The sequence below is a fragment of the Tiliqua scincoides genome, chromosome 1, assembly GCF_035046505.1.
Source record: "Tiliqua scincoides isolate rTilSci1 chromosome 1, rTilSci1.hap2, whole genome shotgun sequence".
Classification (NCBI taxonomy): domain Eukaryota; kingdom Metazoa; phylum Chordata; class Lepidosauria; order Squamata; family Scincidae; genus Tiliqua; species Tiliqua scincoides.
Genome location: NC_089821.1, coordinates 251,497,976 through 251,514,454, shown reverse-complemented (window position 1 = coordinate 251,514,454; position 16,479 = coordinate 251,497,976). Strand labels below are relative to the sequence as shown.

At 42.7% G+C, this 16,479-nt stretch overlaps 1 protein-coding gene across 3 annotated transcripts in view; it reads right to left on the bottom strand.

The window, feature by feature from the left end:
* Window positions 1-658: 658 nt before the first annotated feature.
* EPRS1 (glutamyl-prolyl-tRNA synthetase 1) overlaps window positions 659-16,479 on the bottom strand; it is a 58,814-nt gene continuing 42,993 nt past the window's right edge. For all 3 annotated transcript variants that reach the window (XM_066618897.1, XM_066618908.1, XM_066618918.1), the window contains 7 exons: window positions 15,898-16,053; window positions 15,614-15,811; window positions 11,512-11,685; window positions 9,467-9,627; window positions 7,885-7,963; window positions 994-1,058; window positions 659-886 (listed from right to left, as the gene is read on the bottom strand). In XM_066618897.1, the coding sequence (XP_066474994.1) occupies window positions 736-886; window positions 994-1,058; window positions 7,885-7,963; window positions 9,467-9,627; window positions 11,512-11,685; window positions 15,614-15,811; window positions 15,898-16,053 (984 nt within the window). In that variant the 3' untranslated portion in view covers window positions 659-735. The remainder of the gene's footprint in view (window positions 887-993; window positions 1,059-7,884; window positions 7,964-9,466; window positions 9,628-11,511; window positions 11,686-15,613; window positions 15,812-15,897; window positions 16,054-16,479) is intronic.

Here is a 16,479-nt window from a genome sequence, read left to right as displayed (position 1 = left end):
GGGGACCACGTGGGAATACCGGGTGCTGTAGGCTTATACCATAGTCTTTCGAGACTGAAGGTTGCCAACCATCAAGTAAATCACTAACCAGGGAGGCTAAAGATAGTACCACTTTCTTTAGATTAGATGGCTTTAAAAGGGGATTAGACAAATTTATAGACTATCAGTGGTTACTAGCCATAATGACTACACACAACCTACAGATTTACAGGCAAGATACCCCTGAGTATCAGCTGCAGAACAGCAATGACAGGAGAGAATGCCATTTATGGGCTCTCCAGAGGCATCTAGTCAGCCATGGTGGGAAACAGGATGCTAGACTAGATGATGGGCCCTTGGCCTGATCCAGGAGGGCTGATATTCTAAGTATCTGTAAATCAGATAAGATCTAATATGCTTCCAACAGGACTTCAGAACACCACAAGAATTCTTCCACACACACAACTAAGGCATAGTTCATTTGCCATCTACTACACGGAAAATCCAGTCTTTTTCTCCATAAGCAAAAAGAAGCTAAATGGTAGCTGACAATACATATTTATTATTAGAGGTGTTGAATACAGAAAAGTCTGTATATTACTGCTAGTCTGACTGGAGGGGTATGACTCTATATGGCTTTATTTGTTGCCGTTTTAAAAAGTAACAAAAACCTGATAGATCTGGGAAGATTTCAGTCTTTATTTTAAAAAGTTGACAACTTGAAAGGTAAGGAGCAAGGTGTTTTCAACTAGCAGCTTAGTAACTACGGCCAAAGAGGGTGTAGAACTTGGCAGGGTTCTTCCCGCAGACACACTTAACCCCATTCTGGAGCTCACACAGGGGTTTGAAGGGTATGCAGAGGCTTTTTGCTCCCATGGATGGGGCACCTGGCTCAAGGTCTTGATCTCTGAAACAGAAAGAGTTTTCCTTTAATTCTCAACTGATTTAAATAGCAACAGTCCACATTTGTGAGCCGGGTGATGCTATAATATCCAATTTCATTCATATTTTTACCTGGCAGTGGTTTTCTTGATCCAGTCCTCACACTCAATTTCCCCACAGAAAGGAATCTGCACTATCTGAAGTGAGAAGAGAAAAAACACATTACTGAGTTTTCATAATTAGAAAATATGTTGTTTAAAAAGGAAAACTTCAGCCTCCGCAGTCAGCCATATTTGCAGGTTGAATACCTTTTGTGCATTCCAATTTGGAAGACAAAATAGTTGAAGTAACACCAACAGGGGTTTAATGTATTTATAATTTTTTTAATACTACTACTACAACAACAACACAGGTATTTATATACCGCCTTTCTTGGTCGTCAGATTTTTCCTCAGACTCAAGGCGGTTCACATAGGCAGGCTGTTTAAATCCCTGTAGGGATTTTTACAATTGAAGAAAGGTTCTATCTTATATATTCTATATTCAGAGAATGTTTGACAATCAACTCTTTAAAAAGGGAAGGGATTTCTTTAAATTCTTTAAAACATTCTCTGAATATCTCCTTCCCTTTTTAAAAAGGGAAGGAGAGGGGACCCAGGAAACTATAGGCCGTTCAGCCTAACTTCTATTCCAGGTAAGATGGTGGAATGCCTCATCAAAGATAGAATCTCAAAACACATAGACAAACAAGCTTGCTGAGGGAGAATCAGCATGGCTTCTGTAAGGGTAAGTCCTGCCTCACAAACTTTTTATAATTCTTTGAAAAGGTCAACAGGCATGTGGATGTGGGAGAACCCATGGACATTACATAACTGGACTTTCAGAAGGTGTTCGACACAGTCCTTCAACAAAGACTACTGAAAAATCTCCACAGTCAGGGAATTAGAGGGCAGGTCCTCTCCTGGATTCGGAACTGGTTGAAGACCAGGAGACAGAGAGTGGCTGTCAATAGACAATTTTCATAATGGAGAGAGATGAAAAGTGGCGTGCCCAAAGGATCTGTCCCAGGACCGATGCTTTTTAACAACTTCATAAATGACCTGGAGAAAGGGTTGAGCAATGAGGTGGCTAAGTTTGCAAACGACACCAAACTTTTCCGAGTGGTAAAGACCAAAAGCCATCGTGAGGAGCTCCAGAAGGATTTTTCCAAACTGGCAGAATGGGCAGCAAAATGGCAGATGCGTTTCAATGTCAGTAAGTGTAAAGTCATGCACATTGGGGCAAAAAATCAAAACTTCACATATAGGCTAACGGGTTCTGAGCTGTTTGTGTCAGGACGGAGATCTTGGGGTGGTGGTGGACAGCTCGATGAAAGTGTTGATGTGCAGCGGCAGTACAAATTGATGGTAAGGCCACACCTGGAGTATTGTGTCCAGTTCAGTCACCACATCTCAAAAAGGATACAGTGGAAATAGAAAAGGTGCAAAAGAGAATGACTAAGATGATTACTGGGCTGGGGCACCTTCCTTATCAGGAAAGGCTACAGCGTTTGGGTCTCCTCAGCCTAGAAAAGAGGCCCCTGAGGGGGGACATGATTGAGACTTACAAAATTATGCACAGGAAGGATAGAGTAGATAGAGGGATGCTCTTTACACTCTCACATAACACCAGAACCAGGCAACATCCACTAAAATTGAGTGTTGGGAGAGTTAGGACAGACAAAAGAAAATTTATTTACTCAGCGTATGATTGGTCTTTGGAACTCCTTGCCACTGGATGTGGTGATGGCATCTGGCCTAGATGCCTTTAAAAGGGAATTGGACCAATTTCTGGAGGAAAAATCCAGTGACCCAAGCTGGGCCAGGGATCCTTGCGGGACGCCCTATGCCCTAGTCCCACCGGGCACCAGGATCCCGACAATTTTATTTTTAATATATCAGACTGGTATGTGACTGAATTTGGGGAAATATTACAGATCTGTACTTTTAACAGGCTACTATATACACTCCTGGGTAAGTGTGGGTAGGATTGCAGCCTAGGATTGTTAAAAATTTTCCTGCTTGATGATGTCACTTTCGGTCATGACATCACTTCTGGTGGGTCCTGACAGATCCTCATTCTAAAAAGTGGGTCCCGGTGCTAAACGCTGGAGAACCACTGTATTACACCCACAAACAACGTGAAATTTGCAAAACAGATTACAGGTGCACGCTCCTTAGCGATGTTCTGGCCAACGCTGGAATGCATATGCGACGACCACTGCTGGTCATGTGACTGTTGCAGGGCACACACCCCAAGTCTCTAAAGGCAAGAGGAGCTCTGCTCCCCTTATCTCCAGAAGCCAGTCTGTGCTTCCTAAAAGGTAGCGAGCATCTGCTCACTGCCTCTGCAAGGCTCAGACTGCCCCAATCATGCGAGAGGCGTGATTTCCAGTTTCCTCCATGATACCGGAAGTCGTATTTCTCAAGTTTCTGGCACTCTGACCTTCGTAGAGGCAGCAAGCTGACACGCACTGCCTCCGAGAAGCTCAGATGAGCCTCCAGAGGCGAGGGGAGCAGAGCATCCCCTCGCCTGTGGAGGTTTTGCATTGCATCAAGCCTTGCTTGACGATGGGGGGGCGGTCCCTTTCCCTGTCATTAAGTGACGCATAACTGTATTCGTCTTCAAACCCATTTATGAAATATCTATGTTTACAAGAATGGTTTTGTGCTGAACAATTGAGTCTTTTTGGTGCTTTAAAAGTCAGCTGGATGGTGGCATCTGTGAATATCTTTGTATTTATCAAGAAATTAGGGGAAAAAATTTGCTTCCACTTTTCAATATTTGCCTAACTGGACCCAGCATAGGTGTTTCACAGAATCAAGGGAAAAGCACCACATCTACCGACAATGTAAAGTCGCCCCTTGGTGGTGAAACTCAGTAAAAGCGCTGCATTAACAACAAAGGCAGTACTTGACAACAACCCAGGATAAAGTATAGAATACAATATATATTACAAAGGATTATTGTTAAATATGTAACTCAGCACATGTAGATCTGATGCATATATTCTGGACATGCCCATCTATAGTGAAATTCTGGAAAAGGGTTTCAACAGTTAGCCTGATATGTTTAATGCTAATTTTTTTTTGAGAGCATACAAAAAGACAGTGAAGAATTAGTTGTAAATTTGTTAATGGTTGCCTGGACAGCTGTTGTCACTTTCTGGAAGAAAAATGACCTTCCACTGGTTACAGACTAGTTAAAATTGTTTGGGGACACTCTTTACATGATCAGGAGTGAGAGAGAGAGAATGAACTGTCTGGTTTATTGAATAACCTATTTAAGAAGAAACATTTTGCAGGAGATTTTAAAATGCAAGGACTTCTCTCAGAGATCTGTTCATTGAACATTTTAGCAGTTAAGTATAGTTTCCAGAAATTTAGAAGAAAACTTTCCTTGATCCAGAGCACTATGCATTTGTAATGCAAATGCACAGTTCCTCATTGCTTTGGGCGTGTTTGTGTGGTGGCATGTATGAAGAGTTTCACATGATACAATGGGAGTTACATGCCTCTAGTGTAGTTCTCCAAAACGAGTAAGTATCGTGGGTTTTTGAATTTCAAGAGACTCTGTCCACTTCACAATAATGATGTTATCTACATTGTTTGTTTTCCCAAGTCATAAAGACTTTACAGGCATATTCTAAATTTGAAATTTAATACAAACCAAACCTAGAGACAGCACATTTGGCACGTAGGACAGTTCATAATTTTCCAGAATGCAGCATCATTTGCTTCATACTGACCCACATACAGCTTTAAGTCTACAGAAAAAGATACTCTGATTCAATTCCACGTGCACAAAAAGGAAAGTATCTTTTCTTCTAGCTTGGTGAAAGGACAAATGTGCTGCCCTGCAACAGAAAACTTTGGACTGCTCAAAATGAAACAAAAATAAAATAAATAAAATAAAAAAACCCGGTCATTTGACCTGCCTAGTATACTAGAATAACGATCAAGCATTTCAACCACAGAATTTTAACACAAGTAGACACAAAGAATAAAGTTATGAAACCATCACACAAACCCTCAACAACAGTAATAATTTTTATAAATGAAGCATGTTAAGTCAATATAAAAACATGTCAACTGACCCTCCAGAGATTTACAGAAAGCATCCTGGCAACACCAGGTTGCATAAGAGCCCTACAAGAGATGCAGGAGGCCTCATGGCAATTTCAACTCTTGGGTACATGAGAGGAAGGTGGGTATCTGGTCCTAAAACTGAATTTATTCCAACACTCATCACAATAGGATGAAGTAGTATTCGTGCATGTAAGTAGAATATTGAAACTCTACCATTGACCATGAAGGAGAAACAGGGGAAACTTAACAACTTGTAAGACAGCCTTAACCTAGTTTTGATAACAATAATTCACATCAATGAAATGCTACAGCAGAAGCCAACAACCTGGGCATAAAACACTCCTGTGCCAATCTGAAAGACTGTATTGCAGTTAGAGTAGTTCATTGCTACCTTCATATCAGCTACAATAACCTATTGTCGGGCAACCTCTTTGCATGCACTTGATGGCCCCAGTTTAAATCAGATTGGGAAGAATTCTCTGACGCAAATAATGTGTTCTTTGAACTGACACACACTACTTATATTGCTCAATAATTATTTTACAGTTACTATAATAATAATGAAATTATTTCAGTATCTGATTGATAATTTAACATGTTTTAATTTATTAAGACTGGCGCTATTTTCTGCTGAAAAAGCAGCACAGCTGACTCAAAGTATCACTTTCCCAGTGATCTGGGTGGTAGCATCACATATTAGAAATACTTTAATTATATAAAACATGTTTTCAATTATATAAAACATGTACATAGAGAGAACTTTGGACTGAACTCATTAACATCTATGGTTACAGCCACAAAGCGCTTGCCATAGATTGTTACCTATGCACATGGGTAACATATAGATGTTTCAATGCATCTGGGTACTGTTACTGAACATGAACACAACATGGAGATGTGGTCATGGGTGAATACCAAGGAGTCATGCAACCCAGGTCAGGCTTGTGTCTTGCTAAAGATATATCAGACCCACAAGCCATCCCACGAAATGCAAACTGTTAGCATGACTTGCCTCTAGTCCCTCTCCTTCCCGCTTACTGGCTCAAGTAAAATTCCTGTAATACCATCCTAGTCAAACAGCAGGACAACATCACAATTTGGGAGACATCCTGTCATTGAGACAAACATGGTCATTAAGGTCACAGTGTTTCTAGCTACTGGCCCTTCCTCATCAATCTTATTGCCAATCTAAGCCCTATGGTAATCACATTTCAGTCTCCACAGACAATTAAAAGGGTGTCCACCAAAGCCTTTTGTGGCCAACGATCTTATCGCTCCAAATTGTCCTCAGTCCACAAGTCTTTGTGAATGAGAACTGTGCCTGTTATGCTGACCACCTACTGCCCATCCCCCATAATCATCATCCATGCCATTACTTTACTATACTCCTTCTCTGAGACAGATCAGGAGAGAGATCTTGGGGGCCACAGCTTGATGCGTTGGCACAATGTGCTGCGGCAGTGAAGAGGGCTAATTCCATGCTTGGGATAATTAGGAAAGGCATTGAGAATAAGACAGCTAATATTGTAATGCCGCTGTACAAATCAATAGTAAGGCCACACCTGGAGTACTGTGTCTAGTTCTGGTCACCACATCTCAAAAAGGATATAGTGGAGATGGAAAAGGTGCAAAAGAGAGCAACCAAAATGATTACTGGGCTGGGGTACCTTCCCTATGAGGAAAGGCTACAGTGTTTGGGTCTCTTCAGTCTAGAAACAAGGCGTCTGGGGGGGGACGACAAGATTGAGACATACAAAATCATGCAGAGGATGGACAGAGTAGATAGACGCTCTTTTCCCTCTCACATAACACCAGAACCAGATGTTATGTCTTATGTGCTCCCTGGGGCATTTGGTGGGCCACTGAGATACAGGAAGCTGGACTAGATGGGCCTTTGGCTTGATCCAGCAGGGCTCTTCTTATGTTCTGTGTTTCCCTTCTCTCCCTTCTTCTCTTCCTTGCAATTATCAAACAAGTCTCACCCTAGTACCTGCTAAGTTCCCTGACTATGTTGTACTCCTCCTTTGTTGCCTTCTTTCTCTTACAACCCAGGCAAATTGAAGTTAGAACCTTATTTTAGCACTTTGTATTATTAAGCATTTATCCCCCTCCGAAGTACTGGTGTATATCAGCTGATACTTGCATCTTTAGCCTTCCACCAAAGCCGATATGTCATTATGTGTGCCATTTGACATGTGAAGTCAATGGCCAAAGACTCAAGTTGTATGTGGGTTGGGGTACACATGTGAAGTATCCATGTGTCTCAATCATGAATGGTAACAGTATCCTATGTCAGTGGTTCCAATGAAGGAATGCTAGCCTGGAGTGTATCCATGAGAAGGAAAGAGTTCATGGAAGCCAACAATGGAGGAAAAGTTTTCCAGGGACAACTCCAATGTCTGTATTATCTGAGGCTTCTAAAAACCGCAGACTATACTGCATGTCATATAACTGGAAGTTCTGTTCAACTTAAAAAGAATTTTGATGAAACATGTAACATTCTTTGAAACACCAATGTTTTTAGACCAATACAAACAATTAATAATGTAATCCTGAATTAGTCAATGGTTAATCAAAATATGCTTGTATATGGCCCTGGAGGACTTCCCTGGGCTTCCCTATGCCTTATATGGCATTAAAAACGTCAGTTCTAGTTTCATCATGAAAACCTAGTATTTTTCTCTATTATTGTTCTGAGCCTGGCAGAGGCTGCGGGCAGATGCGGGCAGACGCGGGCAGCTTCTGTCAGGCTCTGAAGACCCTCTGGAGGCAAGGGGAGCACAGCTCCCCTCACCTCTGAAGGGGGTGCATGGGGGGTGCACGGGGGGACCAGAGATGCAGGATCCCCGGATATGGCCCCACCTGTATTGTTTTAATCATACTGCAAATTCCTTACCTTTCCTGAATCAAGCTCCTTCTGAAAGCTTTCCATTGTATTGGCCACCACCATATGAGTCTTCAGGTCTTCAGCAGCTCTGAGTGAAACAAGAAATTCCACCATGGTAAACAGACACTTATTGTCTAAAAATGTTTATTCTCTGAACAAAATATTTAGAGTTTGAGAAAAGAGATAGAAAACAGATTCATAACAATATTTTATTCAGTCTAAAAAAAAGAATTCTGTTGAATGTATCTAGAGTTATATCACGTTTTCATCTACACAATGGACAGTATCTAAAATGTGTTTATACTAATTAACTTGCATCAGAGCCGTCACAAAGAACATTAAAAAGGCACGGCAAAGTCTTATTCTGCTCCCCAAAGTGCTCTACAAATACAAATCTTTCTAAGCTTTTCAAGGAGGCTGAGCCCTTATAAAGGAATTTTATACATGAAAAACCATTCAAAAGATTTAAATCCAGCTACTAACAAACCAAAATGTATTTTGGTACTAATTATTTTGGTAATTAATGTGGGTAGTCTCACTGCACAGTTATTCTAAAGCTGCAACAATGGGGAGTAGTGACTTATTAAGAGATTTAGGACTTAAATTAGTAGAAGTTCCAAGTTCATAACTCTAAACACCATTACTTGGAAATCAGTAGTATTAACTGAATATAGAGTCTTGTTTAATATTTGACTATAAAGCAAAATGCTCTACAGATTACAGCATACACCAGAATCCAAAAGAACTGAACCAGTTCTGTATTGGGGGGCTTTGGATTTTTGTGTTTTGAACAATAACCTTCCAGGCCACATAGACTTTTTGAAACTAACCCCCTTTAATACCAGGGAATTTGGAAAAGGCAGTCCTGCACTCTTGGGCATGTCTAAAGTAGCTCTTTGGACCCTAACAACAATGTGCTCACTGTAGCTGGAGAATGGTGGAAATATTAACTGGAAGTAAAAGGCTGTCTATTATTAGGATAGTTCTGACTTTGATATCACAGAAAATACTTCAAATAAAGCCATAGTTAAATTTAGTGGACGGATGACTGAAGTCCAACCAAAGGAAAACTAGTTACCTTCTTGTAGTACTACTCTCAGTGTGCAATTCCGTGTCAGTTGAATGCCTGCTCTGCATTTAACTGACTGCTTATTTTTCACCCCAACTCAAATGAATTTGGTGATGAATCCAAACACTGGTTAGGCAACATGACAATTCAACATACAGAGTGCAAGTCAGGGGAATTTATGAAGAGCAAGGGTTATGGGATCAGAGGTAAAGCACATGCTTTGCATGCAGAAAGTCCCAGGGTCAAGCCTTGCCCTTTTCAGGTAGGACACAGAAAAATTCCTGTCTAACATCCTGCCAGTCTGCACTGACAATACTGACCTTAGTGGAACAATGGTTTGACTCTTGTCTATAAGGCAGCTGCCCGTAATGCACAGCTATGTGCATTTTTCACTGTGCATAGCAGGATAATAAATATTTCCCTCTAATAAACTGATGGACAGATACTGTGAAATTTGTACACTATAAGAATCCTAATGTGCCTGTTAGGAATGACAGGAAATAGCTTTTCTTCAAGTTTAACCTGTTGAAAAGGTTGACTTGGACCTCATCCAGAATACATCTGAGTCGATTCTCTGCTTCATTTTCAGCAAAAGTCTGTTTCTCTCCTGTGTCGCGTCTGACAGCTACAAACTGATGATTTTTCATATCTCGTGGCCCCACTTCAAGCCTGATTGGAACACCCTAAAAACCAAACGTTATGAACAGAATTTTATGTATCATTGTGTCTGTCTACCTTAGTTCCATACCCTAACATAGTAGGAATCAAACCAAATTAAGAGGAGTCATTTTTTATTCCAATATGGGAAGACCATAAATGTATCATAAATGAATATGTTTTTATCTGTTTGTTAAATTATGTTTTAATCTGTTTTTATTATGTTGTAAGCTGCCCTGGGTCCCTTTAGGGAGAAGGGCGGGATAGAAATAAAGTTTTTTATTATTATTATTATTTATACCACAAAAAACAGTACATTTTCAGCTGTGGCTACTCCTCTTTCCTTGAAATGTTCACATATACTGAAATGTATGTGTATACTTGCAAACATGTAGATACTGTAAGGTAGAATCACATAGATACTCTGTGAGGTAAATGATTTGCCAGAATTAGAAAATAAAGGTACAGGAGGACTCATCGTAACTATGGATCCGGCATCCATGAATTTGACTTAACATGGATGCCAGTAGATATTGGGGTCCAAGTTTTGAAGGCATTTAAATAAACGAAAAAAGGTGTGAAAATCAGGGCTGCTACTGTTGCATGGCAAAACTGTGCCATTTCCAAGCCTCCAGTGCTAATTTTAGAGCAGAAAAACCCACTTTCAGGTAGCACATAGGTTCCTGGCTCCTCCCACATTTGCAACAGAACTGCCAGGATCCTCCAAGCAAACCGAAGGTGGGTCTTTCAGCTCTAAAAATAACTCTGGAGGCCTGGAAGTGGCATGAATTTGTCACACAATGGTAGGAGACCTGATTTTCATGCCTCTTTTGGTCTAAATGCCTTTAAAAAATGAACATTGGTATCCACAGAATTCCCTGTGGATACTGAGGTTCCACTATACATACCTTCTACAATAGCAGAAAAGTGTGTATACAGGTGGAGCCTATTTATCCACGTTAGTTCCGTTCCGTGACTCGGCGCAATTAACAAAAAATGTGCTGTGCTAAATTCCATAGAGTTACACAAACACACTGCAGCCTGACACTTCCAGATGGAAGGAAACTAAGGCAGCTGTTATCAATCCCCTCCCCTCCGCTCTGTACTCAGCCCTTCCCGTTGCAAGCTGCCCGGCTTCTTTCACAGTTGGGATGCTGATCTTTTAAGAGTCCAGCCCTATGCGTTTCTACTCAGAAGTCCCATTCCAGTCAATGGGGCTTACTCCCAGGAAAGTGTGGAGAGGATTATAGGCAATATCTCATGCTTTGCTTGGTGGGAAGGCTTGCTTGTGTCGGTGATAGCCTGCACCATGGAGGGGGGGGGGTTGCTTGTGTCCTTGATTGCCTGCACCATCTCAATGGGGGGGGGGTGAATTTGGCAAACACTCCCTGGGTTTTTTAAAGCAATCCCCTCTGTGGCTACCACACCTGCATGCGTGCGTGCTCCACCTTGCTGCACTTGTTCTGGCTACAGAGATTTTTGGCCCCCCCCCTTCCCCTCTTCAGCCTCTTTGATGGCTCAGAGGCTCCAGGAGTGTTACTGTTCCTTTGCAAGGGAAACCTCTTCCAGGGCTCCAGGGCTATTTCCCTGCCTGGGCGAGGCAGAGCCTTTTTGCAGTGTTTTGGGCTGCCTGGAAATGGAGCGAGAGGCCAGCGCAGGACAAAGGAGGCAAAGGTGTGTGTGACTTTCGGTTCCCCCACCCCATTCTTGTTGAGACAAATCCGCAGCCCGTGGATAAATAGGCTGCAACTGTACATGTATAGAAAAAGTTCATAGGACACAAGATCAATGTTCTCTGAAGTGTTTGTCCTGCTTATCTTCTCTGTGTGTTATCACCTCAAATAACACAACTTGGTAAAGCCCACAACTGAGGGGAAAATAACGGAGTAAAGCAGAATGGAAATATTTACCTTGAGCTCCCAGTGATTGAATTTCCAGCCAGGAGAATAGTTCTCTCTCAAGTCAGCACGTGCACGAATATTGGCGCTGAGCAATCGCTTACGGTATTCATTACACTTTGCAACAAGAGCCTCCCTGTCTTCTTCTGAAAGTGCATTGGTGATACCACAGGGAATAATCACAACCTGAATAATGATGCAATATAAAGTTAGGGGCATCATTGAAAATAAATCGCTTGAAGAAATTATAGAGCACAATTCAGGGAACAGCAAGCAGAGTTCTGTTTATGCATCTGGGCTTTCATGTCCCCTCCTCTCCACCTACAGCTGTTAATGTCTCCCAACAGTTTCTGCAGGTCAGGAGACCCTACAAAATGCACGAAGCCACAAGTATGGTGAACTTCAGGGGGAGTGAAGCAATCAGAAAAGATCAGGCAGAACACCTTACACAAGCATAAAGGCCTTTCAGCTTGTACAAGGGGCCATTAGATCCAACCTATAACATGCGGGCTCCATAGTCATGAGGTGTTCTGTTTTTTTAAATCCATCATTTTCAGGCAAGATGACCCAATGGTGAATGGAAAACTACTGAATTTGCCCAACAAGAAATATTAAACTGAGAAGATCTGACTGACATTGGCAACCTTCAGTCTCGAAAGACTATGGTATCGCGCTCTGAAAGGTGGTTCTGGCACAGCGTCTAGTGTGGCTGAAAAGGCCAATCCGGGAGTGACAATCCCTTCCACACCGGGAGCAAGTGCAGTCTGTCCCTGGTCTGTCTCCCTGGCTATGGGCCTTCCTTCTTTGCCTCTTAGCCTCAGACTGTTGGCAAAGTGTCTCTTCAAACTGGGAAAGGCCATGCTGCACAGCCTGCCTCCAAGCGGGCCGCTCAGAGGCCAGGGTTTCCCACTTGTTGAGGTCCATCCCTAAGGCCTTCAGATCCCTCTTGCAGATGTCCTTGTATCGCAGCTGTGGTCTACCTGTAGGGCGCTTTCCTTGCACGAGTTCTCCATAGAGGAGATCCTTTGGGATCCGGCCATCATCCATTCTCACGACATGACCAAGCCAACGCAGGCGTCTCTGTTTCAGCAGTGAATACATGCTAGGGATTCCAGCACGTTCCAGGACTGTGTTGTTTGGAACTTTGTCCTGCCAGGTGATGCCGAGGATGCGTCGGAGGCAGCGCATGTGGAAAGCGCTCAGTTTCCTCTCCTGTTGTGGGCGAAGAGTCCATGACTCGCTGCAGTACAGAAGTGTACTCAGGACGCAAGCTCTGTAGACCTGGATCTTGGTATGTTCCGTCAGCTTCTTGTTGGACCAGACTCTCTTTGTGAGTCTGGAAAATGTGGTAGCTGCTTTACCGATGCGCCTGTTTAGCTCGGCATCGAGAGAATGAGTGTCGGAGATCGTTGAGCCAAGGTACACAAAGTCATGGACAACCTCCAGTTCATGCTCAGAGATTGTAATGCAGGGAGGTGAGTCCACATCCTGAACCATGACCTGTGTTTTCTTCAGGCTGATTGTCAGTCCAAAATCTTGGCAGGCCTTGCTAAAACGATCCATGAGCTGCTGGAGATCTTTGGCAGAGTGGGTAGTGACAGCTGCATCGTCGGCAAAGAGGAAGTCACGCAGACATTTCAGCGAGAAAGGAAGGAAGACCTTTCACACGAGAAAGGAAGGAAGACCTCGCATTGATACCAGCAAGACCCGGGATCAGAGAAAAGTGGAGGAATTTGCACAAGCGCTTGAGGAATCTCTTCCAGGCCCGGCCGACGCAAACGCATCCAACAGATGGGAACATTTCAAGAATACCGTTTACAACACCGCCTTGTCCATATTCGGCAAGAAGACCAACAAGGCGGCAGACTGGTTTGAAGCCCACTCTGAGGAGTTGACACCAGTCATTGAGGAAAAGAGGAGAGCTCAAGCAGCATACAAGGTCTGTCCCAGTGAGCGCAACCTGCAGGTCCTCCGAACTGCTCGCAGCAAAGTCCAACAGACTGCCAGGAGATGTGCTAACGACTACTGGCTCCAGCTCTGTTCCGAGATACAGATAGCAGCTGACACGGGCAACATCAAGGGGATGTATGATGGTATCAAGCAGGCCCTAGGTCCAACACAGAAGAAAATTGCCCCTCTGAAGTCTGCCACAGGCGAGGTCATCCAGGATCGGGCGCAGCAGATGGAACGCTGGGTGCAGCACTACTCTGAGCTATATTCCAGAGAAAATGTAGTCACCGAAGAAGCACTGAACAACATTGAGTGCCTGCCTGTGCTGGAAGAGCTTGACAGTGAACCAACCCTAGAAGAACTTCACGTGGCCCTGGACTCCCTTGCCTTTGGCAAGGCACCTGGAAAAGACAGCATCCCTGCTGAAGTCCTAAAATGCTGCAAAGAGATCATCGTCACTGAGCTGCATGAAATCCTCTGTCTCTGCTGGAGAGAAGGTGGAGTACCTCAAGACATGAGGGATGCAAACATCATCACGCTGTACAAGAACAAAGGTGACAGGGGTGACTGCAACAACTACCGCGGCATCTCTCTCCTTAGCGTTGTAGGAAAGCTGTTTGCCCGAGTTGTACTAAAGAGGCTCCAGGTACTTGCAGAGAGCGTCTATCCAGAATCGCAGTGTGGATTCCGAGCCAACAGGTCCACCACTGATATGGTATTCTCCCTTAGACAACTGCAGGAGAAATGCAGGGAACAACGACAGCCACTCTTTATAGCCTTCATAGATCTCACAAAGGCTTTCGACCTGGTCAGCAGAGACGGCCTCTTCAAGATTCTCCCCAAGATTGGATGTCCACCCAGGCTCCTCAGCATCATCAGATCCTTCCACAAGGACATGAAGGGCACTGTTGTCTTCGATGGCTCCACATCAGACCCTTTTGACATCCGAAGCGGAGTGAAGCAGGGCTGTGTTCTTGCACCAACCTTGTTTGGGATTTTCTTCGCTGTCCTGCTGAAGCAGGCCTTTGGAACTGCAACAGAAGGCATCTATCTCCGGACCAGATCAGACGGAAAGCTCTTCAACCTCTCCAGACTGAGAGCAAAATCTAAAGTCCAGCTGAAATGTCTGCGTGACTTCCTCTTTGCCGACGAAGATCTGACTAGTTCTCAGTATTTTACCAATACTGTGATGATCCTTCCAATTGCTTACTTTCATTAGCAAACATTTTACTTTCATCATTTCATTCAGATCAGTATCTTACAAACTATGGGTTGGGATCCTCTAGGTGGGTCGCAAGCCAATTTCTGGTGGGTCCCCATTCATTTCAATATTTTATTTTTAATATATTTGACTTGAAGCTACCATGATATATGACTGTATTTGGGGAAATGTTACAGATCTGTACTTTAACAGGATACTATGTATATTGTTTTAACAATGACAGTAAATGGGACTGTCTCCTGGTTAAGTGTGGGTAGGATTGTAGCTTAGGATTGTTCAAAATTTTCCTGTTTGATGATATCATTTCCTATCATGACATCACTTCCGGTGGGTCCTGACAGATTCTCATTTTAAAAAGAGCTGGTGCTGGGTCCATTTTAAAAAGTGCTGGTGCTGGGTCCTGGTGCTAAAAGTTTGAGAACCACTGATTTAGATCATTGTAAACACTTAACTTCCATGTCACAATTATTTTAATTATGTTGACATTCCAAACTGAGGATCCAATACTTAACTGGATAGCAAATATTCATCTCTTAATGCAGGTACTTTTTACAAACTACTCTCACCTTAAGAGCTGGTCCCACAATTATGCTTTTCCTGCTCATAGCTATTAAGTAGCACGTAGAAACTCAGAGCCAAAGCAGTCATTTATTACAGTGCTACAACTGTCATGTGGGTCTGACAAGAGCAGCTGGGAAAGCTTCTTCAAATTCTATTATTTGCATGAAAATACACATCTTTGGCTATTTCCTCCTCACTTCATCTATATTTATCTTAAAGATACAGAGGAAAGTATAGTTGCACAAGCACAAAGATTCTTTGCCAGTACACTCAACATGTATCAATCACTCTATAAAATGGGAAGGAAACATACATAAATAGAAGGTAGACTGGCACTAACTAACTAAAGTTTGCATCAGCAACACAACCAATTTTGCTCACCTGAACACAAGCTACCCTGGGTGGAAGAACCAAACCCATGTTATCTCCATGAATCATGGTCATAACACCAATGGTTCGAGTTGTGATGCCCCACGAGTTCTGATAAGCAAACTGTTTCTCTCCTGGCATCCTGGGATCCTCAAAGACAATCTCAAACATCCTGGAAAAATTCTGTCCCAAGTGATGAGATGTTGCTCCCTGAAAAACACCACAAGGTAGAATGTCCAGACCTCATTTTTCGATACATTAATAAATTGCACAGAAGTGTGTGTAGCAGTACGTACCTGGATACCTCGTCCACTGGCAGATATAAAAGCCTCTACAGTGGTTGTATAATCTCCCCCTGCAAACTTCTCTTTTTCTGTCTTTCTTCCTTTCACAACAGGGATTGCCAGAAGTTCTTCATACACACGAGCATACAGATCAAGAATCTGCAATACCTGTAACAAGAAATAAAAATTACTTTAGAAAATGCAGTAACTTTAAAAGTTTAAAAGTTCTTACGTACAACAAAAACATTACTTAAGACTTTGCTAGAACCCTGGAAAATCCATAAACTTACTGGTTATTACAAAGTCCTACTGGGCAAGTAATGGAGATTTTTAATACAATGGGTTGGATCCTAAGTATATTTTCTGCAAACAGAAGACACTTGTGTTTGTACAGGGGAAGGGGCAACCTTCACCAATCCAGCCTCTTTCCGTTGCAGCCTTCCATACCGTATGCCATTCTCCCCTGGTGGGTACCACGACCTTAAGGTTTCTCAGAAGCATAATGGGAAATAGAGATCAATGTAAAAGGAAGTGTCATTACACTTAACAGAAGTACTCAGAATCCAACCCAAAATGCTTATCTATTTAAGAATC